This window comes from Scardinius erythrophthalmus, assembly GCF_964197995.2.
Source record: "Scardinius erythrophthalmus genome assembly, chromosome: 17".
Taxonomy (NCBI): domain Eukaryota; kingdom Metazoa; phylum Chordata; class Actinopteri; order Cypriniformes; family Leuciscidae; genus Scardinius; species Scardinius erythrophthalmus.
The window spans coordinates 17,792,712-17,813,914 of record NC_138237.1 but is presented as its reverse complement, the minus strand read 5'-3'; the positions used below and the strand labels follow the sequence as shown (position 1 = coordinate 17,813,914).

Here is a 21,203-nt window from a genome sequence, read left to right as displayed (position 1 = left end):
TTCTACCTTACACACATAACACAAATGAGGTATACTTTTTGTTGCTTGGAAAACATTTAGCCTACTCTTGCTGCAAGACATGAAATAATAACTCTTTTGCGCACTGCTCTAATATTTAACCCATAGATTAGGGGATTAAAAACAGGTGGAACTATAACTAATTCTAAAGCCAAAAAATTACGCAGACTCTCTGGAATGTCATTTGAACCATATCTGTTATACATGAAATCAAAAAGGAAAGCAAAAGTGAAATTTATCAGCGATAATATGTGTGGCAGACACGTTTGCCAGAATTTCCTTCTGTTTTCTAAAGATGCTTTACATGCAGAGATTAGTTTAACATAGGACACTATTATGATAAATGCACAGCTAAGCAATATAATGGCGACAATATATCCATAGACATTATTCACAAAAGATGATACACAAGACAGTTTTACAACTGACCAGTTATCACAATATAATTTATCAATGTGATTTTTACAAAATGGCCTCAAGTTTGATAACAGGACTGCTATAACTGAGACGCAGTTGGGAACAATCCATGAAAACAGAATTAATTTCACACAGGTGAATTTAGTTAACTTGGAATGATAGTCTAAAGGTTTGCATATGGCTACATATCTATCATAAGACATCACCGTTAATATTGTATACTCACACAGTAAAGAGCTGTAAATAACACAGATCTGCAGAGCACACATGTGAGAGGAAATCACATATGAATCCAATATTAAATCAGACATAATTTTAGGGTAGAATCCTGAGGCTCCATAAACCCCATTTAAACACAGATGAGACAAGAACATGTACATTGGTTCATGTAGAGATTTCTCCTTTATAATTACTATAACAAGAGAAATATTAATTGACAAAATAAGCAAATAGAGGGAAAGAAAACAAGTGAAGTATAAGTGCCTATATGATTTGGAGTCTCTGGGCACCATGAGAGTCAGTATCACAGCATAAGACATGTTATCCATCAAGTTATGGGTGGTCTCAAATCACAGTCTCAGTCACAGTCACAGTCACAGTCAATGACTAACATAGTTCAAAAGAAGGCAAATAAACAGACCCATCCAGATATGAAGAGCTGGGTGTTCAGAACTGGAACAGACAAGGTGTTGCTTGGCTTTATATTAAGTGATTTGTCATTTGGGAAATCTGTAAAAGAAGTTCTAAAATCTCTTGAGAATAATTATTCACTCCTCAAAAAATTGCAATCAATCTTAATTACTGAAATGAACAACTAAATGATTTTATTCGTTAAGTCTCTCTTTTTGCTATAAAGGTAAGCTGCAATAATAACTAAGTGGTATTATTTAGCATTCATGTCAGTATTTTTTTCTAATTCTCTATGGATTTTCTAGCTTCAAAACAACATGACAGCACACTGTAACAAATTCAGGGAGGACTATGCTAAAATTCTAGTACTAGTACTAGTATTATTCTATACTACAGTAAAAAACAAATAATCCAACGTTGTTTTTTTTTTTTAACCCAACCATTTGATTACACATATTGGGTCAATATGTTAGGTTATTTGCAAAAAAATTCAGGTCATTTTAAACAATCGTTGGGTCATTTCTAGTAATAACCCGGCTGTTGGGTTATAGGGTTTTTTGCAGCGACGATTCACATTTTAACGGTCCATTGAATTTTTTTGTGCTATATGTATACATTTGATGTATTTGTATTATTGTGTACATTTTTGTGTAGATTTAAAATATAGGTTTTGAATGTGTAATGTTTGTATACATTTGCATAGATTTTGAATTTATTATGTGTTGTATGTACACTTGTGTATTTTGAATTTATGTACACAATTATGTATATTTACATTAAATGCTAGTATAGTTTGTAATTTAAAAATATATTTGTTGAAACATGTATTGTTTTATACAAATAAACAATCTGAATTTGAAAATTCATTCAAATCCACATTTTATTTATTAAAATAGTGAAATTAAACTAAACTGTTGTTTTTTAACCCAGCTGGCATTTAACCCAATGCACTGGGTTAAAATAACCCACAGTTGGGAAGGTGCAAGACCACCCCATATAGTTGGGTTATTTTTTAATTACAGTTTTTCTCGATTGCTTAAACACTATAACCAGGCTTTTGAACTAAAATTTCAAAACCATAACGCCATTAATCAAAAAGCACACCCATTTCACTAAACTATAAACACTATTCCCTGTTTTGACACATGAGTCAGATTTGTTGAACGGTCACTGCAAAACTCTACACACAAATCCCTTAATTTCTCATTGCTTAGACCATGTTGTCATTTAGAAAGCACTAGCATTCAAAACTGTTCACTCAAGTCAGCACAGCTTCAGCTCAGTTAGCACACAATTACCCAAGTGGAAACACTAAGAGTCAAAATTTAACACACATCAATCAGAACCTTCAATAGATATATAAAAGGGCCCAAATCAGTTTATTGCGTTTTGGAACAATGGATCCAGAAAGACATAAAGGAAGAGGGATAAGAATGAGGAGGAGGAGGAAGGGCAAGGACAAGACGACAAGCAGTGTCAGATGAAATTCAAGCCACTCTAGTTGCCCATGTCTTTGTCAATGGTATGACTATGAGGGAGGCTGGGCTACGAGTAAGGCCAAATTTGAGTCACTTTACCGTCGGCTCGAGAACCTTCAGGGAGGTGTGGTGGCAAACAAAATTCTATCACTGAATAAAAGACAAACATTTCCAATAGTCTTTGATGAGGTTTATTTTCTTGCAAGAAAAGGCCAGCAGTCATACAGTCAGACAGTGTGGTTGCAGAGTGTGACAGTGAAGGGAGGGCATCCTTTCTCCTTTATAGTCTTGAATCCCAGAATGTTATCTTTCTAGGCAAATGATGGTATTTCAACCAAATGTGGAACATTCTTAGACGTGTCCATCATATTGTATCCTTGAGTGGAGGCCCTCCTGTTACGTCCCAACACTCTTTACCATTCCAATACAATTCGAATTCCATATTAGAATATGGTTTGTGTGTGCTCTTTTACTGTCATGTCATGTTGGTCACACACATCTTACTGCAAGTAAATATAAAAAAAATTAGAGGTGAGAGTAAAAAAAAAAAAAAAAAAAACCACGAAAAAAAAAAATAATAATAATTGTGTGCGTGTGTTTTCTGTGTATGAATAAAAATGTGCCAATGTATCCACTGGTTGTGTCTTTTGTGTTCATCATGTGAAAAGGTTTGTGAGGGGGGGAACCACAAGCAACATAACTTACCAGTTTTGGAAATGTTGTTTTGAATTTATTGCACCAGTGTCTTAGTGTCACGAACCACACCGAACAGAAGACAGGTAGATCCAAATGCAGTAAGTGAATTTTAATGGGGAAATCCGTACTCAAAATCCAGTCCAGGCAGGGGTCATAATCCAAACAAGCAATCCAAACAATGAGACACAAAGGCAGGAACAGGCAGGAACAGAATACAGAAGTGCTGTGATATCTTACAATGACTCCGTGACAAACACTAAAACAGACAGGGTATATATACACAAGTGCTGACAAGGTGACGAGAAACAGCTGAAAGACAATGAACAATTAGTGACAGACAGGAATTGTGGGAAATGCAGTTCAGAATTGTGACAGACACCGTGGGGAAGGAGGACATCTAGTGGTGACCCAGGGAACATAAACCAGACGACATGCCGAAGCGACACGTATGTGGAGGTAGATGGCGGTACGGTACTAAGTTACACCAGAAGAAGATCATTCCTTGAAGGGTTTTTGTTTTTGTTTCGGCTTTCAACAAGTTTCGGAGTAAAGTTATATTCTTCGGAAATAATAGGCGGTGGAGCACGACTGCTCCGTGAATGGATCAGAGGAAGGTAGGGGGGAGAAAATGGAGAGAAACGAAGGAAGATATGATGAATGGGGGGTGGTTAAGAGGGGAAGATCGAATGATAAAGATAAAAGAAATAAAAGAGTAAGAAGTGATAAAGATGAAGATTCTGAAAGTGATGAAGAAAGACAGGAGACTCATTTTAAAGAAATTGAGAAATATGAGGTTGTAATACGATTTAGTGAAAAGAGCCAGGCAATCATGAAGAAGGTTAGCCCGTTTGTGCTAACATCAACTCTGGCATCTAAAATAGGGGAAATTGAATTTGCAAAAATCCTTAATGATGGGAATTTGTTTGTGAGATGTGCCAATGCAGGACAAATGGATAAAGCTCTGAAAATTAAGGATATAGCAAAATGTAAGGTGGAAAACTCAGGAAGGGTGGGAACAGGGAAAAAAGATGGAAAAATAGGAGTGATTACAGGGGTACCATTGAGTGTAAATATGGAGGAATTAAAGAAGAATATTAAGGGAGCAAAAATTCTGAGTGTACAAAGAATGAAAACAAAAAGGGATGGAGTGGTAAAGGACAGTGAAACGGTGTCAATAGAATTTGAAGAAGAGAGTGTGCCAAAGAAAGTATTTCTGGGGTTTATGAGTTATCCAGTGAGGATGTTTGTACCAAAACCAATGAGGTGCTTCAATTGTCAAAGGTTTGGCCACACAGCAAAAAACTGTAAAAGGCAGAAAAGATGTGCAAGATGTGGAGGGGACCATGACTATGGACTGTGTGGTTCAGGGATATCTCCAAAATGTTGCAATTGTGGAGGAGCCCACAATGTGGCTTTTAGTGGGTGTGAAGTAATGAAAAGGGAGACAAATATCCAAAAGATAAGAGTGGAAAAAAGAATTACTTATGCAGAAGCTGTTAAAGTAACAAGAGAGAGGGAAAATAAAACGCACAAGGAAGTAGATATGGTTGTTCAAGAGCAAAAACAAAGTGTCTCTGAAGGAGTGTATGTGAAAAAAATCGAACTGGTTACTTTTATTGCAGGTGTAATAAATAGTACAGCAGAAGTAAAATCCAAAAATGAAAAAATCCAGTTGGTGGTCAAAGCTGCAGTGAACCACTTAGGATTAGAAGGACTGACATGGGAAGAGGTGAGGGAAATCCTTACTAATCAGTCAAGCCAAGAAGTGTCATGTATTGGATAATAACAATAATGGTTCTAATATTACAATGGAATGCCAGGAGTTTATTGACCAATGGACAGGAATTTAAACATTTTTTGAGTGAGTTGGATGAAAAGCCAGATGTAGTGTGTACGCAAGAAACTTGGTTGAAGCCTAATTTAGATTTTAAAATACATGGATATACAGGAATAAGAAGAGATAGGAATACTGGAGAGGGAGGAGGGGGATGTGCTATATTCATAAAGACGGGAATTCCATATAGAATACTGGAGATAGGGGATGAACAGGAGTACATAGTGATGGAGATGTGGGAAAGGGGAGGGGAAATTAGTATTATTAATTACTATAACCCATGTAAAAGATTGGAAATAGACAAACTACTAAGGATATTAGGGCAAGATAGACCAAAAATAATATGGTGTGCAGATTTCAATGCGCATAGTGCAATATGGGGAAATATACATACAGATGCTAACGGTAAGGTAATCGAAGAATTGATGGATGAAAGAGAATTGGTCTGTTTGAATGATGGGAGAGGAACCAGAATAAATGTATCAACAGGGAAAGAGTCTGCATTGGACTTAACTTTAGTGTCTAATTCACTGGCTGGAAATAGTAATTGGGAAGTTTGGACATCTACTACAGTGGGGAGTGATCACTACCCTGTCTTTTGTTCAGTGGGTCAAAGATTGAAAGTAGGTCCAGAAGAGATAATTCCTAAGTGGAAGTTTGGGAAAGCTGATTGGGATAAGTTTAAGAATTTGAGTGATGATTCCATGACTAGGGTTGAGGTTTCAGGAAGTATAGATGATGTTAACAATCAGATAACTACTGCAATAATAAAGGCAGCAGAGGAAGCAATTCTTAAAGGGAGGAACAGGGTAAATCGAAAATTGGTGCCTTGGTGGAATGAAGAGTGTTATCAGGTGGTAAGAGACAGAAACAAAGCTTTCAGGGTGCTTAAAAGAACACATACTATGAATAATTTAATTCAGTATAAGAAAGCACAGGCAGTGGTTAGAAGAACAATTCGACAAGCAAAGAGGACGAGTTGGAGAAATTTCTGTGATGAAATAGGAAGAACTACACCGGTGGGAGAAGTATGGAGAATGATTAAAAGGATGGGGGGAGACAGGAGGCAGTGGGATTATCCAGTTATGTCTTTTGAAGAGGAAACAGCAGTTTCTAATAAAGAGAAAGCAGAAATTATGGTAAAATCATTTATAAAGGTACATAGTTCTGAAAATTTGGAAGAAGAAGGAAGAAGAAGAAGATTGGAAACATTTAATAAGCATAATCATAAAATAAACAGAAAGGAAGATACTAAAAATGAAATAGACGAACCATTTTCCATGGCAGAGATGGTAAGAGCAATAAAAACAGCAAAACCTACATCTCCAGGTAAAGACCAAGTTTGTTATATTATGTTAAAACAACTGGGGGAAAAATCAAAGTTGAAGCTGTTGGAGGTGTATAATAAAATATGGAAGGAGGGAAAGTTACCAAATACATGGAAAGAAGCGGTAGTGATTCCGATAAGGAAACCTGGTAAGGATCCAACAAAACCCACTAGTTACAGACCGATAGCTCTAACTTCTAATTTATGCAAAATTATGGAAAGGATGATAGTAGATAGACTGACCCATGATATTGAAAAAAGAGGATTATTGGCTAGCTGTCAGAGTGGTTTTAGGAAGGGAAGAAGCACAATAGACTCTGTGGTAAGAATAGAGACGGAAGTAAGAAAGGCACAAGCAAATAAAGAGACCTTAATAGCGGTATTTTTTGACATAGAAAAAGCCTACGACATGATGTGGAAGGAGGGGTTATTAATCAAAATGAATAAGATGGGTGTAGAGGGGAAAATGTTTAACTGGGTAAAGGATTTTCTTTTCGGACGGAAAATACAAGTGAGGATAGGAACAGACATGTCAAATCAATACATAGTTGGAAATGGTACACCACAAGGGAGTGTGATAAGCCCATTACTCTTTATTATTATGATTAACAATATATTTGAAAGAGTTCCAGAAGACATCGGAAGGTCTTTGTTTGCAGATGACGGGGCGTTGTGGAAGAGAGGAAGGAATATAGATTATGTAGTCAGGAAAATACAGGAAGCAATTGATAAAGTGGTGGAGTGGGGCTATGATTGGGGATTTAGATTTTCTGTAGAAAAGACACAGTCTGTCTTTTTTACTAGGAAAAGAGTTCAGGAAGCTGTAAAACTAAGAATGTATGGAAGAGATTTAGATAGGGTTGGAACTTTTAAATTTTTAGGAGTAAGTTTGGATTCACGATTGACATTTGCAGATCATATCAGAAAAATGGAGGAAAAGGGGAAAAAAGTAATAAATGTGATGAGATGTTTACAGGGAAGAGAATGGGGAGCAAGTAGAGCATCACTGAAAAGAGTATATGTGGCATTAATACGATCAGTGCTAGATTATGGAAGCGTAGTAATTGGATCAGCAGCTAAGTCTCAGTTAAAAAAGTTAGATGTGATCCAGGCTCAGGCTCTGAGAATATGCTGTGGAGCTTTTAAAACAACTCCAGTAGCAGCCATACAGGTAGAAATGGGAGAATTACCACTAGAGTTAAGGAGGAAACAGTTAATGGCAAATTATTGGGCTGGTCTACAAGGGCATAATAGTACTCATCTTACTAAAGCAGTATTACAGGAAAGTTGGGAGTATGGGAAAAATTTAAAGGAAAATTTTGGACGAATTGGAAATGATATAGCCAAAGAATTAGAAGTGTATAATTTGAGGATAAGTCCCACGATAGTGTATCCAGAGATTGCTCCATGGAAGATAGTTTGGCCTGAGATAGACTGGTTTGTGTTACAGGAAAAAAGGAAGGATCAGGAGGATATTAATTTAGAAAGAGTGTTCAAAAATAGGTTATTGGAAAAATATAATGAATATATCCAGATCTATACAGATGGAGCTAAGAATCCAGAGACTGAAGCAACAGGATTGGGGGTAGTGATACCGGATAAAGGAACAGGAATCAATAGGAGGACATCTAATAAATTAGGGGTATATACAGTGGAAATACTGGCAATATTAATTGCATTACGATGGGTAGAAAGAACGGGACAGAACAAAGTTTTGGTATGCTCAGATTCATCATCAGTATTAACAAGCTTAAGATCATTCAAATCCAAAAGTCGTCAAGATATTCTGTTTGAAGTACTCCAGTCAGTAACAAGAATAGTAAATCAAGGTAGACAGGTAAAGTTATGGGTACCAGGACATGTAGGGATAAGGGGGAATGAATTGGCAGATAAATTAGCAAAAAGGGCATTAACAAAGGGAAATATAGAAATGCAAGTTAGTATTAGTAAAGCAGAGGTTAAAAGTGTGATATGGGAGAAAATAAATCAAAAGTGGCAAGAAAGTTGGGATAGAGAGGGGAAAGGGAGACACTTATATCAAATTCAAAGGGACGTTAAAGATACAAGGGTTGGAAGTGGAAATAGGAGAGAAGAAATGGTGATATCTAGATTAAGATTGGGACATTGTTTACTAAATAAAACGCTTAAATTGATAGGGAAACATAATACTGGACTATGTGATGGATGCCAGGAAGAGGAGTCTGTAGAGCATATTGTTTTGAGATGTAGTAGATATGGAGCTCAGAGAGAGATGATGAGGAATAAGTTGAGGGAGATGGGAGTTCAGAACATTACATTAAAAGGGCTATTGAGCAGTGATAGGGTTCAGACTAGAATTCTTATGACTTTCTTAAGAGAAATAGGGGTTTTTAATAGGATATGAAGAAATGTAGTATTGAGGAGGGTTAAAAGTATAAATATTGTTGTTGTCATGATTATAATAATAATAATTATTATTATTATTGTTTTGTAGAATGACTGGGAAGTGTGTGTGTGTGTGTGTGTGTGTGTGTGTGAGTGGGGAAGGGGATTTAGTCTGTAAACCTATTTTCTGGTTCACACTCCGGAGCAGAAGGTGGCGGAAATGCACCAATAAGCTGGATGCCAACCGCCGTTAAATAGTAACAAGAAGAAGAAGACATAAACCAGACACTGTGACACTTAGACTATGTTGTAGTGTGTGTGATTTTGAGGGCTTGTGTGTCCTGTTTGAGGGCAAAGTTTGGTTTTTCAGCAAGAGTGAATGGTTTTGAGTGTAGAGCTTCATTTTGACCTGAAAATAGGATGTTTGGGGAATTGGGTGAGACGTTATGGATTTGTGTTTATAGTTTTGAGAATACGAGGCATAGTTTCAAGAAATGTGTTTAAGCAATCGAGAAAAACTGTAATTAATTCATTAAATAATTTGCTTTGCCACTGCTTTAAAGGAGAACTCCGGTCAATTTTAACATTGAGCTCATTTTATTGTACATTTGGAGTGCTGTCAATACAGAGAACAACGCCAAAAATCGGTGTTGCCTACACCGAGTTATTCTATTTTTAAAATTTGCACCCTGTTGACTTCAATGGGGCAATGTTTAAACCTGCTTTTAGCCTCTTAACATCCTTGATGTGTCATTACAAGTGCACAGAAAATGTGAGTGATTCCTTCTGAGTGAACACGAGTGAATCTGAATGCAGTAGATGTAAAAGATATGTATAAAAATGATGTTATTTAAGCCAGCGCAAATACCTGTTTACATCCTGTTTTTCGGTTGAAGTCCAAAGTAGTCGATTGCCGAGTTCACGCGCGTGATCATTGGTAACTAAACCTATGCGCGTGAACTTGGCAATCGACTACTTTGGACTTCAACCGAAAAACAGGATGTAAACAGGTATTTGCGCTGGCTTAAATAACATCATTTTTATACAAGGATGTTAAGAGGCTAAAAGCAGGTTTAAACATTGCCCCATTGAAGTCAACAGGGTGCAAATTTTAAAAATAGGATTTTTGTCGTTCTCTGTATTGACAGCACTCCAAATGTACAAAAAAATGAGCTCAATGTTAAAATTGACCGGAGTTCTCCTTTAAGGTTCTTCTGAGATGTGTAGTATTTTGGTAATCTAAGTATTTAAGTTAGGTGATTCAATGGAGTCATATCTTAATTCTCATCTATTCTAAAGTTTATGGGATTGATTGACTCCTTTGTGTTTAATTAGTGGAAGTTATACCAAAGAAAATCAGTTTGAAATAACTTGCTCTGCCTTTGAAGTTTTGGAGATGCCACTACGGTCATACATTTTTTAACCAACAGCAAAACAGTCATTTAGACAATAGGCATTGATTTGGGTTATTGTTGCAGGCATGGAGCTCAGTTATAGCTATGCAGCCTCAATGGACTCGCATTCTATGTCATAAGCAAAGACTAAAATGAATTTTGAGGCAACCTTCCTACTGCAAAATTCTCGCACATGTGTATTATTACTTTTGGGTTGCTTAAAGGGATAGCCCACCAAAAAATTTAAATTCTGTCCTCATTCACTGTTACAAACCTGAATGCATTTTATTTTTTCTGTGGAACATAAAAAGATATTTTGAAGAATGTTGGTAACCAAACAATTTCGGTTCCCTTTGACTTCCATTCTATAGAAAAAAAATACAGTGTTGTAATATGATCTTACAACTTGATGTATTTAAATCAAATCCAAATGACAGCATGCTTTGGCTAGGTGGATTCAAAACGGTTTTATTTGATTTTTTTACAGTTTGTACATACATCACACCAGAAATATGCGTGTTACAAACACATTCTTAAAGTTTGACATAATTAAAAAATAAACTTTTTTTGTTTTGTTTTGCCTGTATCAGTTTTTGTACACAATTAAGCTGTGGACCTTTTCTTTTGCTGCAACACATGAAGTAAAAACTCTTTTGCGCACTGCTCTAATATTTAATCCATAAATTAGAGGACTAAAAATAGGTGGAACTATAACCAGTTCTAAGGCCAAAAAATTACGCAGACTCTCTGGAATGTCATTTGAACCATATCTGTTATACATGAAATCAAAAAGGAAAGCAAAAGTGAAATTTATCAGTGATAATATGTGTGGAAGACACGTTTGCCAGAATTTCCTTCTGTTTTCTAAAGATGCTTTACATGCAGAGATCAGTTTTACATAGGACACTATGATGAAAACTATAAAGCTAAAAAATGTGACCGTAATGGCATATCCAAATACATTATTTACAAAAGATGATACACAAGACAGCTTTACAATTGACCAGTTGTCACAATATAATTTGTCAATGTGATATTTACAAACTGACCTCAAGTTTGCTAACAGGGCGGCTATAACACCAAAGAAGTTGGGTACAATCCAAGAAAACAGAATTAATTTGACGCAGGTGTTTTTAGTTAATTTGGAATGATAGTCTAAAGGTTTGCATATGGCTACATATCTATCATAAGACATCACTGTTAATATTGTGATCTCAGAAAGTAAAGAGCTGTAGATAACATAGGTTTGCAGAGCACACATATGGAAGGAGATCACATATGAATCCAATATTAAATCAGACAGAATTTTAGGGTAGAATCCTGTGGCTCCATAAACCCCATTTACACACAGATGAGACAAGAATATGTACATTGGTTCATGAAGTGCTTTCTCTATGATAATGACCACAACAACAACAATATTTATAAACAATATAAAGAGATATAAGGCAAGAAAACAAATAAAATATACATGCCTATATGATTTAGTATCTTTTGGCACCATAAGAGTCAGTATCAAAGGATAAGACATGTTATCCATCATGGTAGTCAAGGTATGTCATGGATAGTCCTTTAAATCACACGAAACAATTACCTGCGTAAGCTTCAATTACCATTGTTGCCTAAGGAAATAAAGCAGTCAGGAAAAAGCAAATGGAAAGTTAACAGTTTCCACAAATGTGTTTGCAACTGAAAGTGATGAGGTCTCTAGCTTGGTTTTATATTTAGTGATTTCTCATTAGGGAAATCTCTGAGAGATATTCTAACATTTCTTGGGACTAATTATGGGTTCAAGCACAACACTTTGCAAACTTCTTGATCTGTTAAAATAAATGTCAAAATAAAATAAATGTCAATTTTAGTAACAATACCTGCGAAAACAGCCCCACATTTAATAGGTTTGGAACACCCCATATTAAAGGATTTTGTTGTAATCTTACTAAATAAAACCATATAATTTATAGCTCTCAAAATGTCATGTTAGGGTTGTGCGATATTGACAAAAAAGTATATCTCAACATTTTCTTGGATTTTATCGATAACGATAATTAGATGATATTTTGCTGAGTGCTTTTATTGTGTTGGTACCTTTGCAGGTTTAGGACTGTCGTGGACAGCTGAATCCTAAAATTTTGGATATTCTTCATATTCTATATCAGTTTGCAGCAGTGACAGAAATCATCTTTTCCAATAAGATTAAATTGATTTGTACATTTAATGGGCATTTTTTCCTAGGAGAACTTGGTAACTTTTTTAACTTAATAAAACTGTCTAGAAATCATTTGGATGGTTAAACAACCTGTTCTGGTGATATTGGTGACTTTCCCCGCTCCCCCCAGCGTTCCCAGGCGGAAAACCAGCCTTGCAACTTGGGGACTACCGTCCCTGCAAAATAGAAATTGGAAGTCTCGTGAGAAACGAGAACGAGTGCGAAACACGAATCGCTTTACGGCAATTCAACATAAACACACACGCATGTATGATGTATTACCAGATTACCCACCTCGGTAGACAAAGCTCCACACGATTCAGTTGGCTTGCTCCGATCAAAACAAACGCACATGAGCAGCGGTAGAGAGGGGGAGGAGGCCGCCGCAAGTGAGTTTTTTACGACCGTGTTGTGACATACGCCCACCCACAGCTGTAGGGGGAGCTCGTGGGGAAAACATGCGACAACAAAAGGGAAAATCAGCGAAGAAGTGACTAGAGTTCGCTAGAGTTGCCGAGTTCTCCTTTAAAAATAAACTTTTTAACCTAATTAAATACATGCAATTTAATTAGTCAAATTCTTACATTAAATCAAATTCTATTGGAATAATAAGACTAATTGAACAAGACAAATAGGGCTGTTACAGTTTTTTTCAATTGTTTACACGCAATTTTGAAAACCGGGTTCTTTTTTTCAAAACAGAATCACAATTATCCAAACACCACACTCAATTTGCATAATTCCTAGATTGTTTGCAAAATGACACACTTCAGTCAAAACATACACACTTCAGTCAAAACATATAGGCCTACACATATTTGTGAAAATGCTATTAGTTTTCATTTAACCAACACAGTCCTCAATGATCAGACACTATTGCAGCCAGTTACACACAGCTGTGATAAATATAAAACACATTTGTAAAAAAACTAATTTTAGGAAATAGCATGTGCTAGATTTTTGGCCAGACATTGTTATGTAAGGGATAATTTAGATGACAAAAAAAAAAAAAAAAAAAAAAAATTAGTGACATACCCACAACATTCTTCATGATTAGTTTGAGCCCATTTTATTTACCTCATTTTATTGTAAATTTGGAGTGCTGTCAATACAGAGAACAACGCCAAAAATCGGTGTTGCCTACACCGAGTTATTCTATTTTTAAAATTTGCACCCTGTTGACTTCAATGGGGCAATGTTTAAACCTGCTTTTAGCCTCTTAACATCCTTGATGTGTCATTACAAGTGCACAGAAAATGTGAGTGATTCCTTCTGAGTGAACACGAGTGCAGTAGATGTAAAAGATATGTATAAAAATGATGTTATTTAAGCCAGCGCAAATACCTGTTTACATCCTGTTTTTCGGTTGAAGTCCAAAGTAGTCGATTGCCGAGTTCACGCGCGTGATCATTGGTAACTAAACCTATGCGCGTGAACTTGGCAATCGACTACTTTGGACTTCAACCGAAAAACAGGATGTAAACAGGTATTTGCGCTGGCTTAAATAACATCATTTTTATACAAGGATGTTAAGAGGCTAAAAGCAGGTTTAAACATTGCCCCATTGAAGTCAACAGGGTGCAAATTTTAAAAATAGGATTTTTGTCGTTCTCTGTATTGACAGCACTCCAAATGTACAAAAAAATGAGCTCAATGTTAAAATTGACCGGAGTTCTCCTTTAAGGTTCTTCTGAGATGTGTAGTATTTTGGTAATCTAAGTATTTAAGTTAGGTGATTCAATGGAGTCATATCTTAATTCTCATCTATTCTAAAGTTTATGGGATTGATTGACTCCTTTGTGTTTAATTAGTGGAAGTTATACCAAAGAAAATCAGTTTGAAATAACTTGCTCTGCCTTTGAAGTTTTGGAGATGCCACTACGGTCATACATTTTTTAACCAACAGCAAAACAGTCATTTAGACAATAGGCATTGATTTGGGTTATTGTTGCAGGCATGGAGCTCAGTTATAGCTATGCAGCCTCAATGGACTCGCATTCTATGTCATAAGCAAAGACTAAAATGAATTTTGAGGCAACCTTCCTACTGCAAAATTCTCGCACATGTGTATTATTACTTTTGGGTTGCTTAAAGGGATAGCCCACCAAAAAATTTAAATTCTGTCCTCATTCACTGTTACAAACCTGAATGCATTTTATTTTTTCTGTGGAACATAAAAAGATATTTTGAAGAATGTTGGTAACCAAACAATTTCGGTTCCCTTTGACTTCCATTCTATAGAAAAAAAATACAGTGTTGTAATATGATCTTACAACTTGATGTATTTAAATCAAATCCAAATGACAGCATGCTTTGGCTAGGTGGATTCAAAACGGTTTTATTTGATTTTTTTACAGTTTGTACATACATCACACCAGAAATATGCGTGTTACAAACACATTCTTAAAGTTTGACATAATTAAAAAATAAACTTTTTTTGTTTTGTTTTGCCTGTATCAGTTTTTGTACACAATTAAGCTGTGGACCTTTTCTTTTGCTGCAACACATGAAGTAAAAACTCTTTTGCGCACTGCTCTAATATTTAATCCATAAATTAGAGGACTAAAAATAGGTGGAACTATAACCAGTTCTAAGGCCAAAAAATTACGCAGACTCTCTGGAATGTCATTTGAACCATATCTGTTATACATGAAATCAAAAAGGAAAGCAAAAGTGAAATTTATCAGTGATAATATGTGTGGAAGACACGTTTGCCAGAATTTCCTTCTGTTTTCTAAAGATGCTTTACATGCAGAGATCAGTTTTACATAGGACACTATGATGAAAACTATAAAGCTAAAAAATGTGACCGTAATGGCATATCCAAATACATTATTTACAAAAGATGATACACAAGACAGCTTTACAATTGACCAGTTGTCACAATATAATTTGTCAATGTGATATTTACAAACTGACCTCAAGTTTGCTAACAGGGCGGCTATAACACCAAAGAAGTTGGGTACAATCCAAGAAAACAGAATTAATTTGACGCAGGTGTTTTTAGTTAATTTGGAATGATAGTCTAAAGGTTTGCATATGGCTACATATCTATCATAAGACATCACTGTTAATATTGTGATCTCAGAAAGTAAAGAGCTGTAGATAACATAGGTTTGCAGAGCACACATATGGAAGGAGATCACATATGAATCCAATATTAAATCAGACAGAATTTTAGGGTAGAATCCTGTGGCTCCATAAACCCCATTTACACACAGATGAGACAAGAATATGTACATTGGTTCATGAAGTGCTTTCTCTATGATAATGACCACAACAACAACAATATTTATAAACAATATAAAGAGATATAAGGCAAGAAAACAAATAAAATATACATGCCTATATGATTTAGTATCTTTTGGCACCATAAGAGTCAGTATCAAAGGATAAGACATGTTATCCATCATGGTAGTCAAGGTATGTCATGGATAGTCCTTTAAATCACACGAAACAATTACCTGCGTAAGCTTCAATTACCATTGTTGCCTAAGGAAATAAAGCAGTCAGGAAAAAGCAAATGGAAAGTTAACAGTTTCCACAAATGTGTTTGCAACTGAAAGTGATGAGGTCTCTAGCTTGGTTTTATATTTAGTGATTTCTCATTAGGGAAATCTCTGAGAGATATTCTAACATTTCTTGGGACTAATTATGGGTTCAAGCACAACACTTTGCAAACTTCTTGATCTGTTAAAATAAATGTCAAAATAAAATAAATGTCAATTTTAGTAACAATACCTGCGAAAACAGCCCCACATTTAATAGGTTTGGAACACCCCATATTAAAGGATTTTGTTGTAATCTTACTAAATAAAACCATATAATTTATAGCTCTCAAAATGTCATGTTAGGGTTGTGCGATATTGACAAAAAAGTATATCTCAATATTTTCTTGGATTTTATCGATAACGATAATTAGATGATATTTTGCTGAGTGCTTTTATTGTGTTGGTACCTTTGCAGGTTTAGGACTGTCGTGGACAGCTGAATCCTAAAATTTTGGATATTCTTCATATTCTATATCAGTTTGCAGCAGTGACAGAAATCATCTTTTCCAATAAGATTAAATTGATTTGTACATTTAATGGGCATTTTTTCCTAGGAGAACTTGGTAACTTTTTTAACTTAATAAAACTGTCTAGAAATCATTTGGATGGTTAAACAACCTGTTCTGGTGATATTGGTGACTTTCCCCGCTCCCCCCAGCGTTCCCAGGCGGAAAACCAGCCTTGCAACTTGGGGACTACCGTCCCTGCAAAATAGAAATTGGAAGTCTCGTGAGAAACGAGAACGAGTGCGAAACACGAATCGCTTTACGGCAATTCAACATAAACACACACGCATGTATGATGTATTACCAGATTACCCACCTCGGTAGACAAAGCTCCACACGATTCAGTTGGCTTGCTCCGATCAAAACAAACGCACATGAGCAGCGGTAGAGAGGGGGAGGAGGCCGCCGCAAGTGAGTTTTTTACGACCGTGTTGTGACATACGCCCACCCACAGCTGTAGGGGGAGCTCGTGGGGAAAACATGCGACAACAAAAGGGAAAATCAGCGAAGAAGTGACTAGAGTTCGCTAGAGTTGCCGAGTTCTCCTTTAAAAATAAACTTTTTAACCTAATTAAATACATGCAATTTAATTAGTCAAATTCTTACATTAAATCAAATTCTATTGGAATAATAAGACTAATTGAACAAGACAAATAGGGCTGTTACAGTTTTTTTCAATTGTTTACACGCAATTTTGAAAACCGGGTTCTTTTTTTCAAAACAGAATCACAATTATCCAAACACCACACTCAATTTGCATAATTCCTAGATTGTTTGCAAAATGACACACTTCAGTCAAAACATACACACTTCAGTCAAAACATATAGGCCTACACATATTTGTGAAAATGCTATTAGTTTTCATTTAACCAACACAGTCCTCAATGATCAGACACTATTGCAGCCAGTTACACACAGCTGTGATAAATATAAAACACATTTGTAAAAAAACTAATTTTAGGAAATAGCATGTGCTAGATTTTTGGCCAGACATTGTTATGTAAGGGATAATTTAGATGACAAAAAAAAAAAAAAAAAAAAAAAAATTAGTGACATACCCACAACATTCTTCATGATTAGTTTGAGATATAGGGAGAATTTACACAAATAGGCTATAAACTATACAAAGCACTGCACAACACTGATGCTGCAGACTGAATATTTCAAGTATTCATTTCAATACTTACACAGTATTTCTTACCATAATCAGTTACAGTAATCAACCAACAATGAAATCAGTGAAACAAATAAAATCTGTAGACAAATACAAATTACTGCATGAAGTACATACACTTTGACTCTGAAGAAAAACTACTGTAAAAGCAACAAGAATACTGTAACTATTCATCATCTCTCCATCTGGCTGGATCAGGCCATAAGATTTCATCCACATCACAGGCTATGACTTCAATGGCATAAGTCCTTCCCTACCTCTTCCTCTACCTAGGCCTCTTCCTCTACCTCCTTTTCCTCTTCCTCTACCTAGGCCTCTTCATCTATCTCCTTCTTCTCCTCTTCCTCTATCTCCTTCTTCTCCTCTTCCTCTACCTCCTTCTCCTCTTCCTCTACCTAGGCCTCTTCCTCTATATCCTTCTTCTCCTCTTCCTCTATCTCCTTCTTCTCCTCTTCCTCTACCTGGGCCTCTTCCTCTGCCTCCTTCTCCTCTTCCTCTACCTCCTTCATCTCCTCTTTGAGCTCCCCCTCTCATTCTCACTCTTCTTCTTTTTCTTCTAGCTCCTTCCATTTTTGTTGAAGACAGGTGAACTCACCTGCTGCCTTTTATAGCACACCTGAATGTTGCGTTTTCAAATTAGCACGTGTGCTTCCACACCTGGTGGTTGTGTTTATCCAATTCGTTCATTAGTGTTGTCGTTGGCAATCCAGGGCTTTGTAATGACAAGGAAGTAACCTCACAATCCTTAACTGTGTCTAAGATGTGAAAATGTGTGTAGAGTTTTACAAATCACTGTGTGTAATGTTTTGCAAAAAGGGTGAAGCAGACATTGTGTGTAATGTTGTGCAAATCTGTGGAGGTGTTTTGCTCCTTGGAGTAGAATTTTGCAAATTGTGTGGAAATTTTCATTTTAGTGTGTAAACAATCGTAAAAAAAACTGTAACAATCAAATTAAATCAGTATCAACTAAATTGATATTGCATTTGCAGCTCAGAGGGACATGAATGTATTCAACATGCAGTTACAAATACATAAATAATATTTTCATATTTTAAACATAAAACGTTGAATATCGAGATTAGAAATTATTTAAAAAAATGAAAAGATACTTTAATTGTGAAATTAAAACCGCCATTGGGCGGCAGCAAGTCACTGTTGATGAATGAGACTTTGGGCGCTATTTTAATGATCTAAGCGCTTGGTCTAAAGCAGGGCACAAGTGTACTTAGGGCATGTCCGAATCCACTTTTGCTAGTTTAAAGAGCAACTTGCAGGTAAAAAAAAAATCTAAATGAATATATAACCGTGTATGAAAATACCATATGAAAAGATAATGCAGGATTTAAAATGTTTTAAAATGACATAATGACACCAATTTAGTAGATAAAGTGAGCGTTTCTTTGACTGCTCGTACAAACCGCTTTTTTTTCAACATCGCGTCATTTTACGTCACACGAGGGAGACGTGTGCTGTGCTCTACCGCAGCTCAGTGCAGAGTGGGTTGGTATTCAGTAAGAGCGGTCGTGAGACAGTGTGTTTTCAGTAGTTTTTGTATTTCAATTTATCATCGTCATGGTAAATGTATGTGTTTGTGGAGCTTGCAAAAACTCCAGCCTGTCAGGACATCGAGTCCACCGGTTTCCTAACAGGAAAAAGGACGGTGCTATCTTTCGTGCCTTAGTGCGGGTTGTGCAGGTGAAGAGACGGGATTTCTCTTCCGCGTCGGCTTCTGAAAACGCGGTCGTGTGTAGCGTTCACTTCAGATCGGAGGATTATCGTCCCGGCGATATGGAGTTCAACATGGGATACCGAAGTAAGAACCGGGTGAGACTCAGAGCTGGTGCGGTTCCTTCAGTGTACGCATCTTCGGGTTCTCCCGCCGGATGTAGGAGCGAGCACAACATCAACTGGCAAACGCAATGTAAATGGAACGAAACTGAGCTAACAGTTACTCGTTATTGTGTTTGTGTGGACCGTTTATCAGTTTGGACCAGTGCAGCGCGAGCCTGATCAAGCAACACTGTAACTGCGAGATCCAGTAAATAAAGAATTCGCCACTGAAGTAATAACATCGCTGCGAGATCTAGTGAGAAATATTCACATTTCTCCGTTATTAACGGATCAAACAGCGCTGACGTGAAAACCAGGAATAAACACTGTGCAATGAATGAACGAACTATCCAGTGTCCATAGATCAGCAACATTCACCATGGCTTTACTGTAGTAACATTAACTGCAACCATGGAAGTTTGGCATTTTCCACTAAGGCCCAGTATGCATCCACCTCCCTGCAACACTGACTTTCCTCAGCTGTAAACATTGCCTCGCATTTCCCACACAAGCACCTATGGAACAAAAAATGTATCAGGAATAAATATCTCTCTGTCTCTCCATGAGAAACTGCTAAGTTATATCACGTAACGTTAGTCTGGGCGGATATTAATGAGCATGACAAACGCCTGATCAAAGCTTAGTTTCTGTTATTGTAAGTTCCAATATGTTCTGTCTATCATTAATCCTGGCCTGTCCCTGCTCTCTTGGCAGCCTAGCAGGCTCATAATTGTATGGCTGTGGTCCGTAAACAATTTCCTCAGCGTCCGAAATGTCATTGCAATCCATATTTCCCTGTTGTTTGAATCGACCGCTCTCCCTCGTGCTACGTCACGACTCTCGCCCGTCACGCCCATTTTCAGATGCGGAAGTAAAATTTTCTCACAAAAACGACTCCAGAAGCCACTGTAGCAAATTTATAAGTTTTTTTTAAAGAAAATCTAGTTCCTACATTATTTTTCTATACATTGACTTGTTGGGTCTTCTAACCTGCAAGTTGCTCTTTAACAACGGGAAAAATGGTCAGCACGCCCAGCGCATGGTCTAAAAGGGTTGTCTCTATTCTCTTAATGAGTAATGGGTGTGTTTTGGGCTTTACATTCAATAAAACCAATCAGAGTTTGGATTCTGTTTTGTATCGAGCTAAGGCAAGCAGATAGTTTTGAACACTGGCTGGTTATGTACTTGCTCAAAAATTTAGCAAGAGATCCTAAGGATCAGGAAAGAGATCCTCTGCCTGGGCAGCAACGGGCTCTTGGCTGTGTTTATCCTGAGACCCAGGCATTCTAGATGACTGAGGAGCACAGATTTGTGGAAATTCAGTTCCGCCTCTGACCGGGCCAGAATGAGCCGTTGTTGAGGTAGTTCAAAATGCACATTCCCATTTGTCTTAAAGGGGAGAGTGCTGCATCCATGCACTTTGTAAAAGTGCGGGGGGCCAGAGACAGTCCGAATGGTAGGACTGTATACTGGTAAGCTGTCCCGGCTTTAGAGTTATCATTCTGAAAGACCGTTTGATAAGGGCCTTGTTCAGATGTCTGAGGTCTAGAATGGGCCTGAGGCCGCCGTCTTTTTTGGGAACAAGGAAGTAGCGGCTGTAAAAAACCCGACTCGCTCTGGTCTGGTGGCACCGCCTCTATAGCCCCTTTTTTCAAAAAGCTCACCACTTCGGAGTGGAGGACATGAGATGCGTTACTCGTTAATGAAGTGTGTTTTATGCCCGCGATGCAGGGTGGGTTGCGAGCCAATTGGAGCGAGTAGCCTTTCTCTATTGT

The 21,203-nt window shown here is 36.9% G+C and overlaps 3 protein-coding genes across 3 annotated transcripts; all 3 read right to left on the bottom strand.

The window, feature by feature from the left end:
* Positions 1–56: 56 nt before the first annotated feature.
* On the bottom strand, positions 57–983 carry LOC308706070 (olfactory receptor 5G26-like; the record flags this gene model as incomplete). Its single annotated transcript, XM_081391455.1, has 1 exon — positions 57–983. One exon carries the CDS (start codon positions 981–983, stop codon positions 57–59), a length of 927 nt encoding a protein of 308 aa, XP_081247581.1.
* Positions 984–10,744: 9,761 nt separating this feature from the next.
* LOC308706069 (olfactory receptor 5K1-like) lies at positions 10,745–11,698 on the bottom strand (the record flags this gene model as incomplete). Its single annotated transcript, XM_081391454.1, has 1 exon — positions 10,745–11,698. One exon carries the CDS (start codon positions 11,696–11,698, stop codon positions 10,745–10,747), a length of 954 nt encoding a protein of 317 aa, XP_081247580.1.
* A 3,125-nt stretch (positions 11,699–14,823) lies between these two features.
* LOC308706068 (olfactory receptor 5K1-like) lies at positions 14,824–15,777 on the bottom strand (the record flags this gene model as incomplete). The annotated part of the gene is made up of 1 exon (XM_081391453.1): positions 14,824–15,777. One exon carries the CDS (start codon positions 15,775–15,777, stop codon positions 14,824–14,826), a length of 954 nt encoding a protein of 317 aa, XP_081247579.1.
* Positions 15,778–21,203: the final 5,426 nt, after the last annotated feature.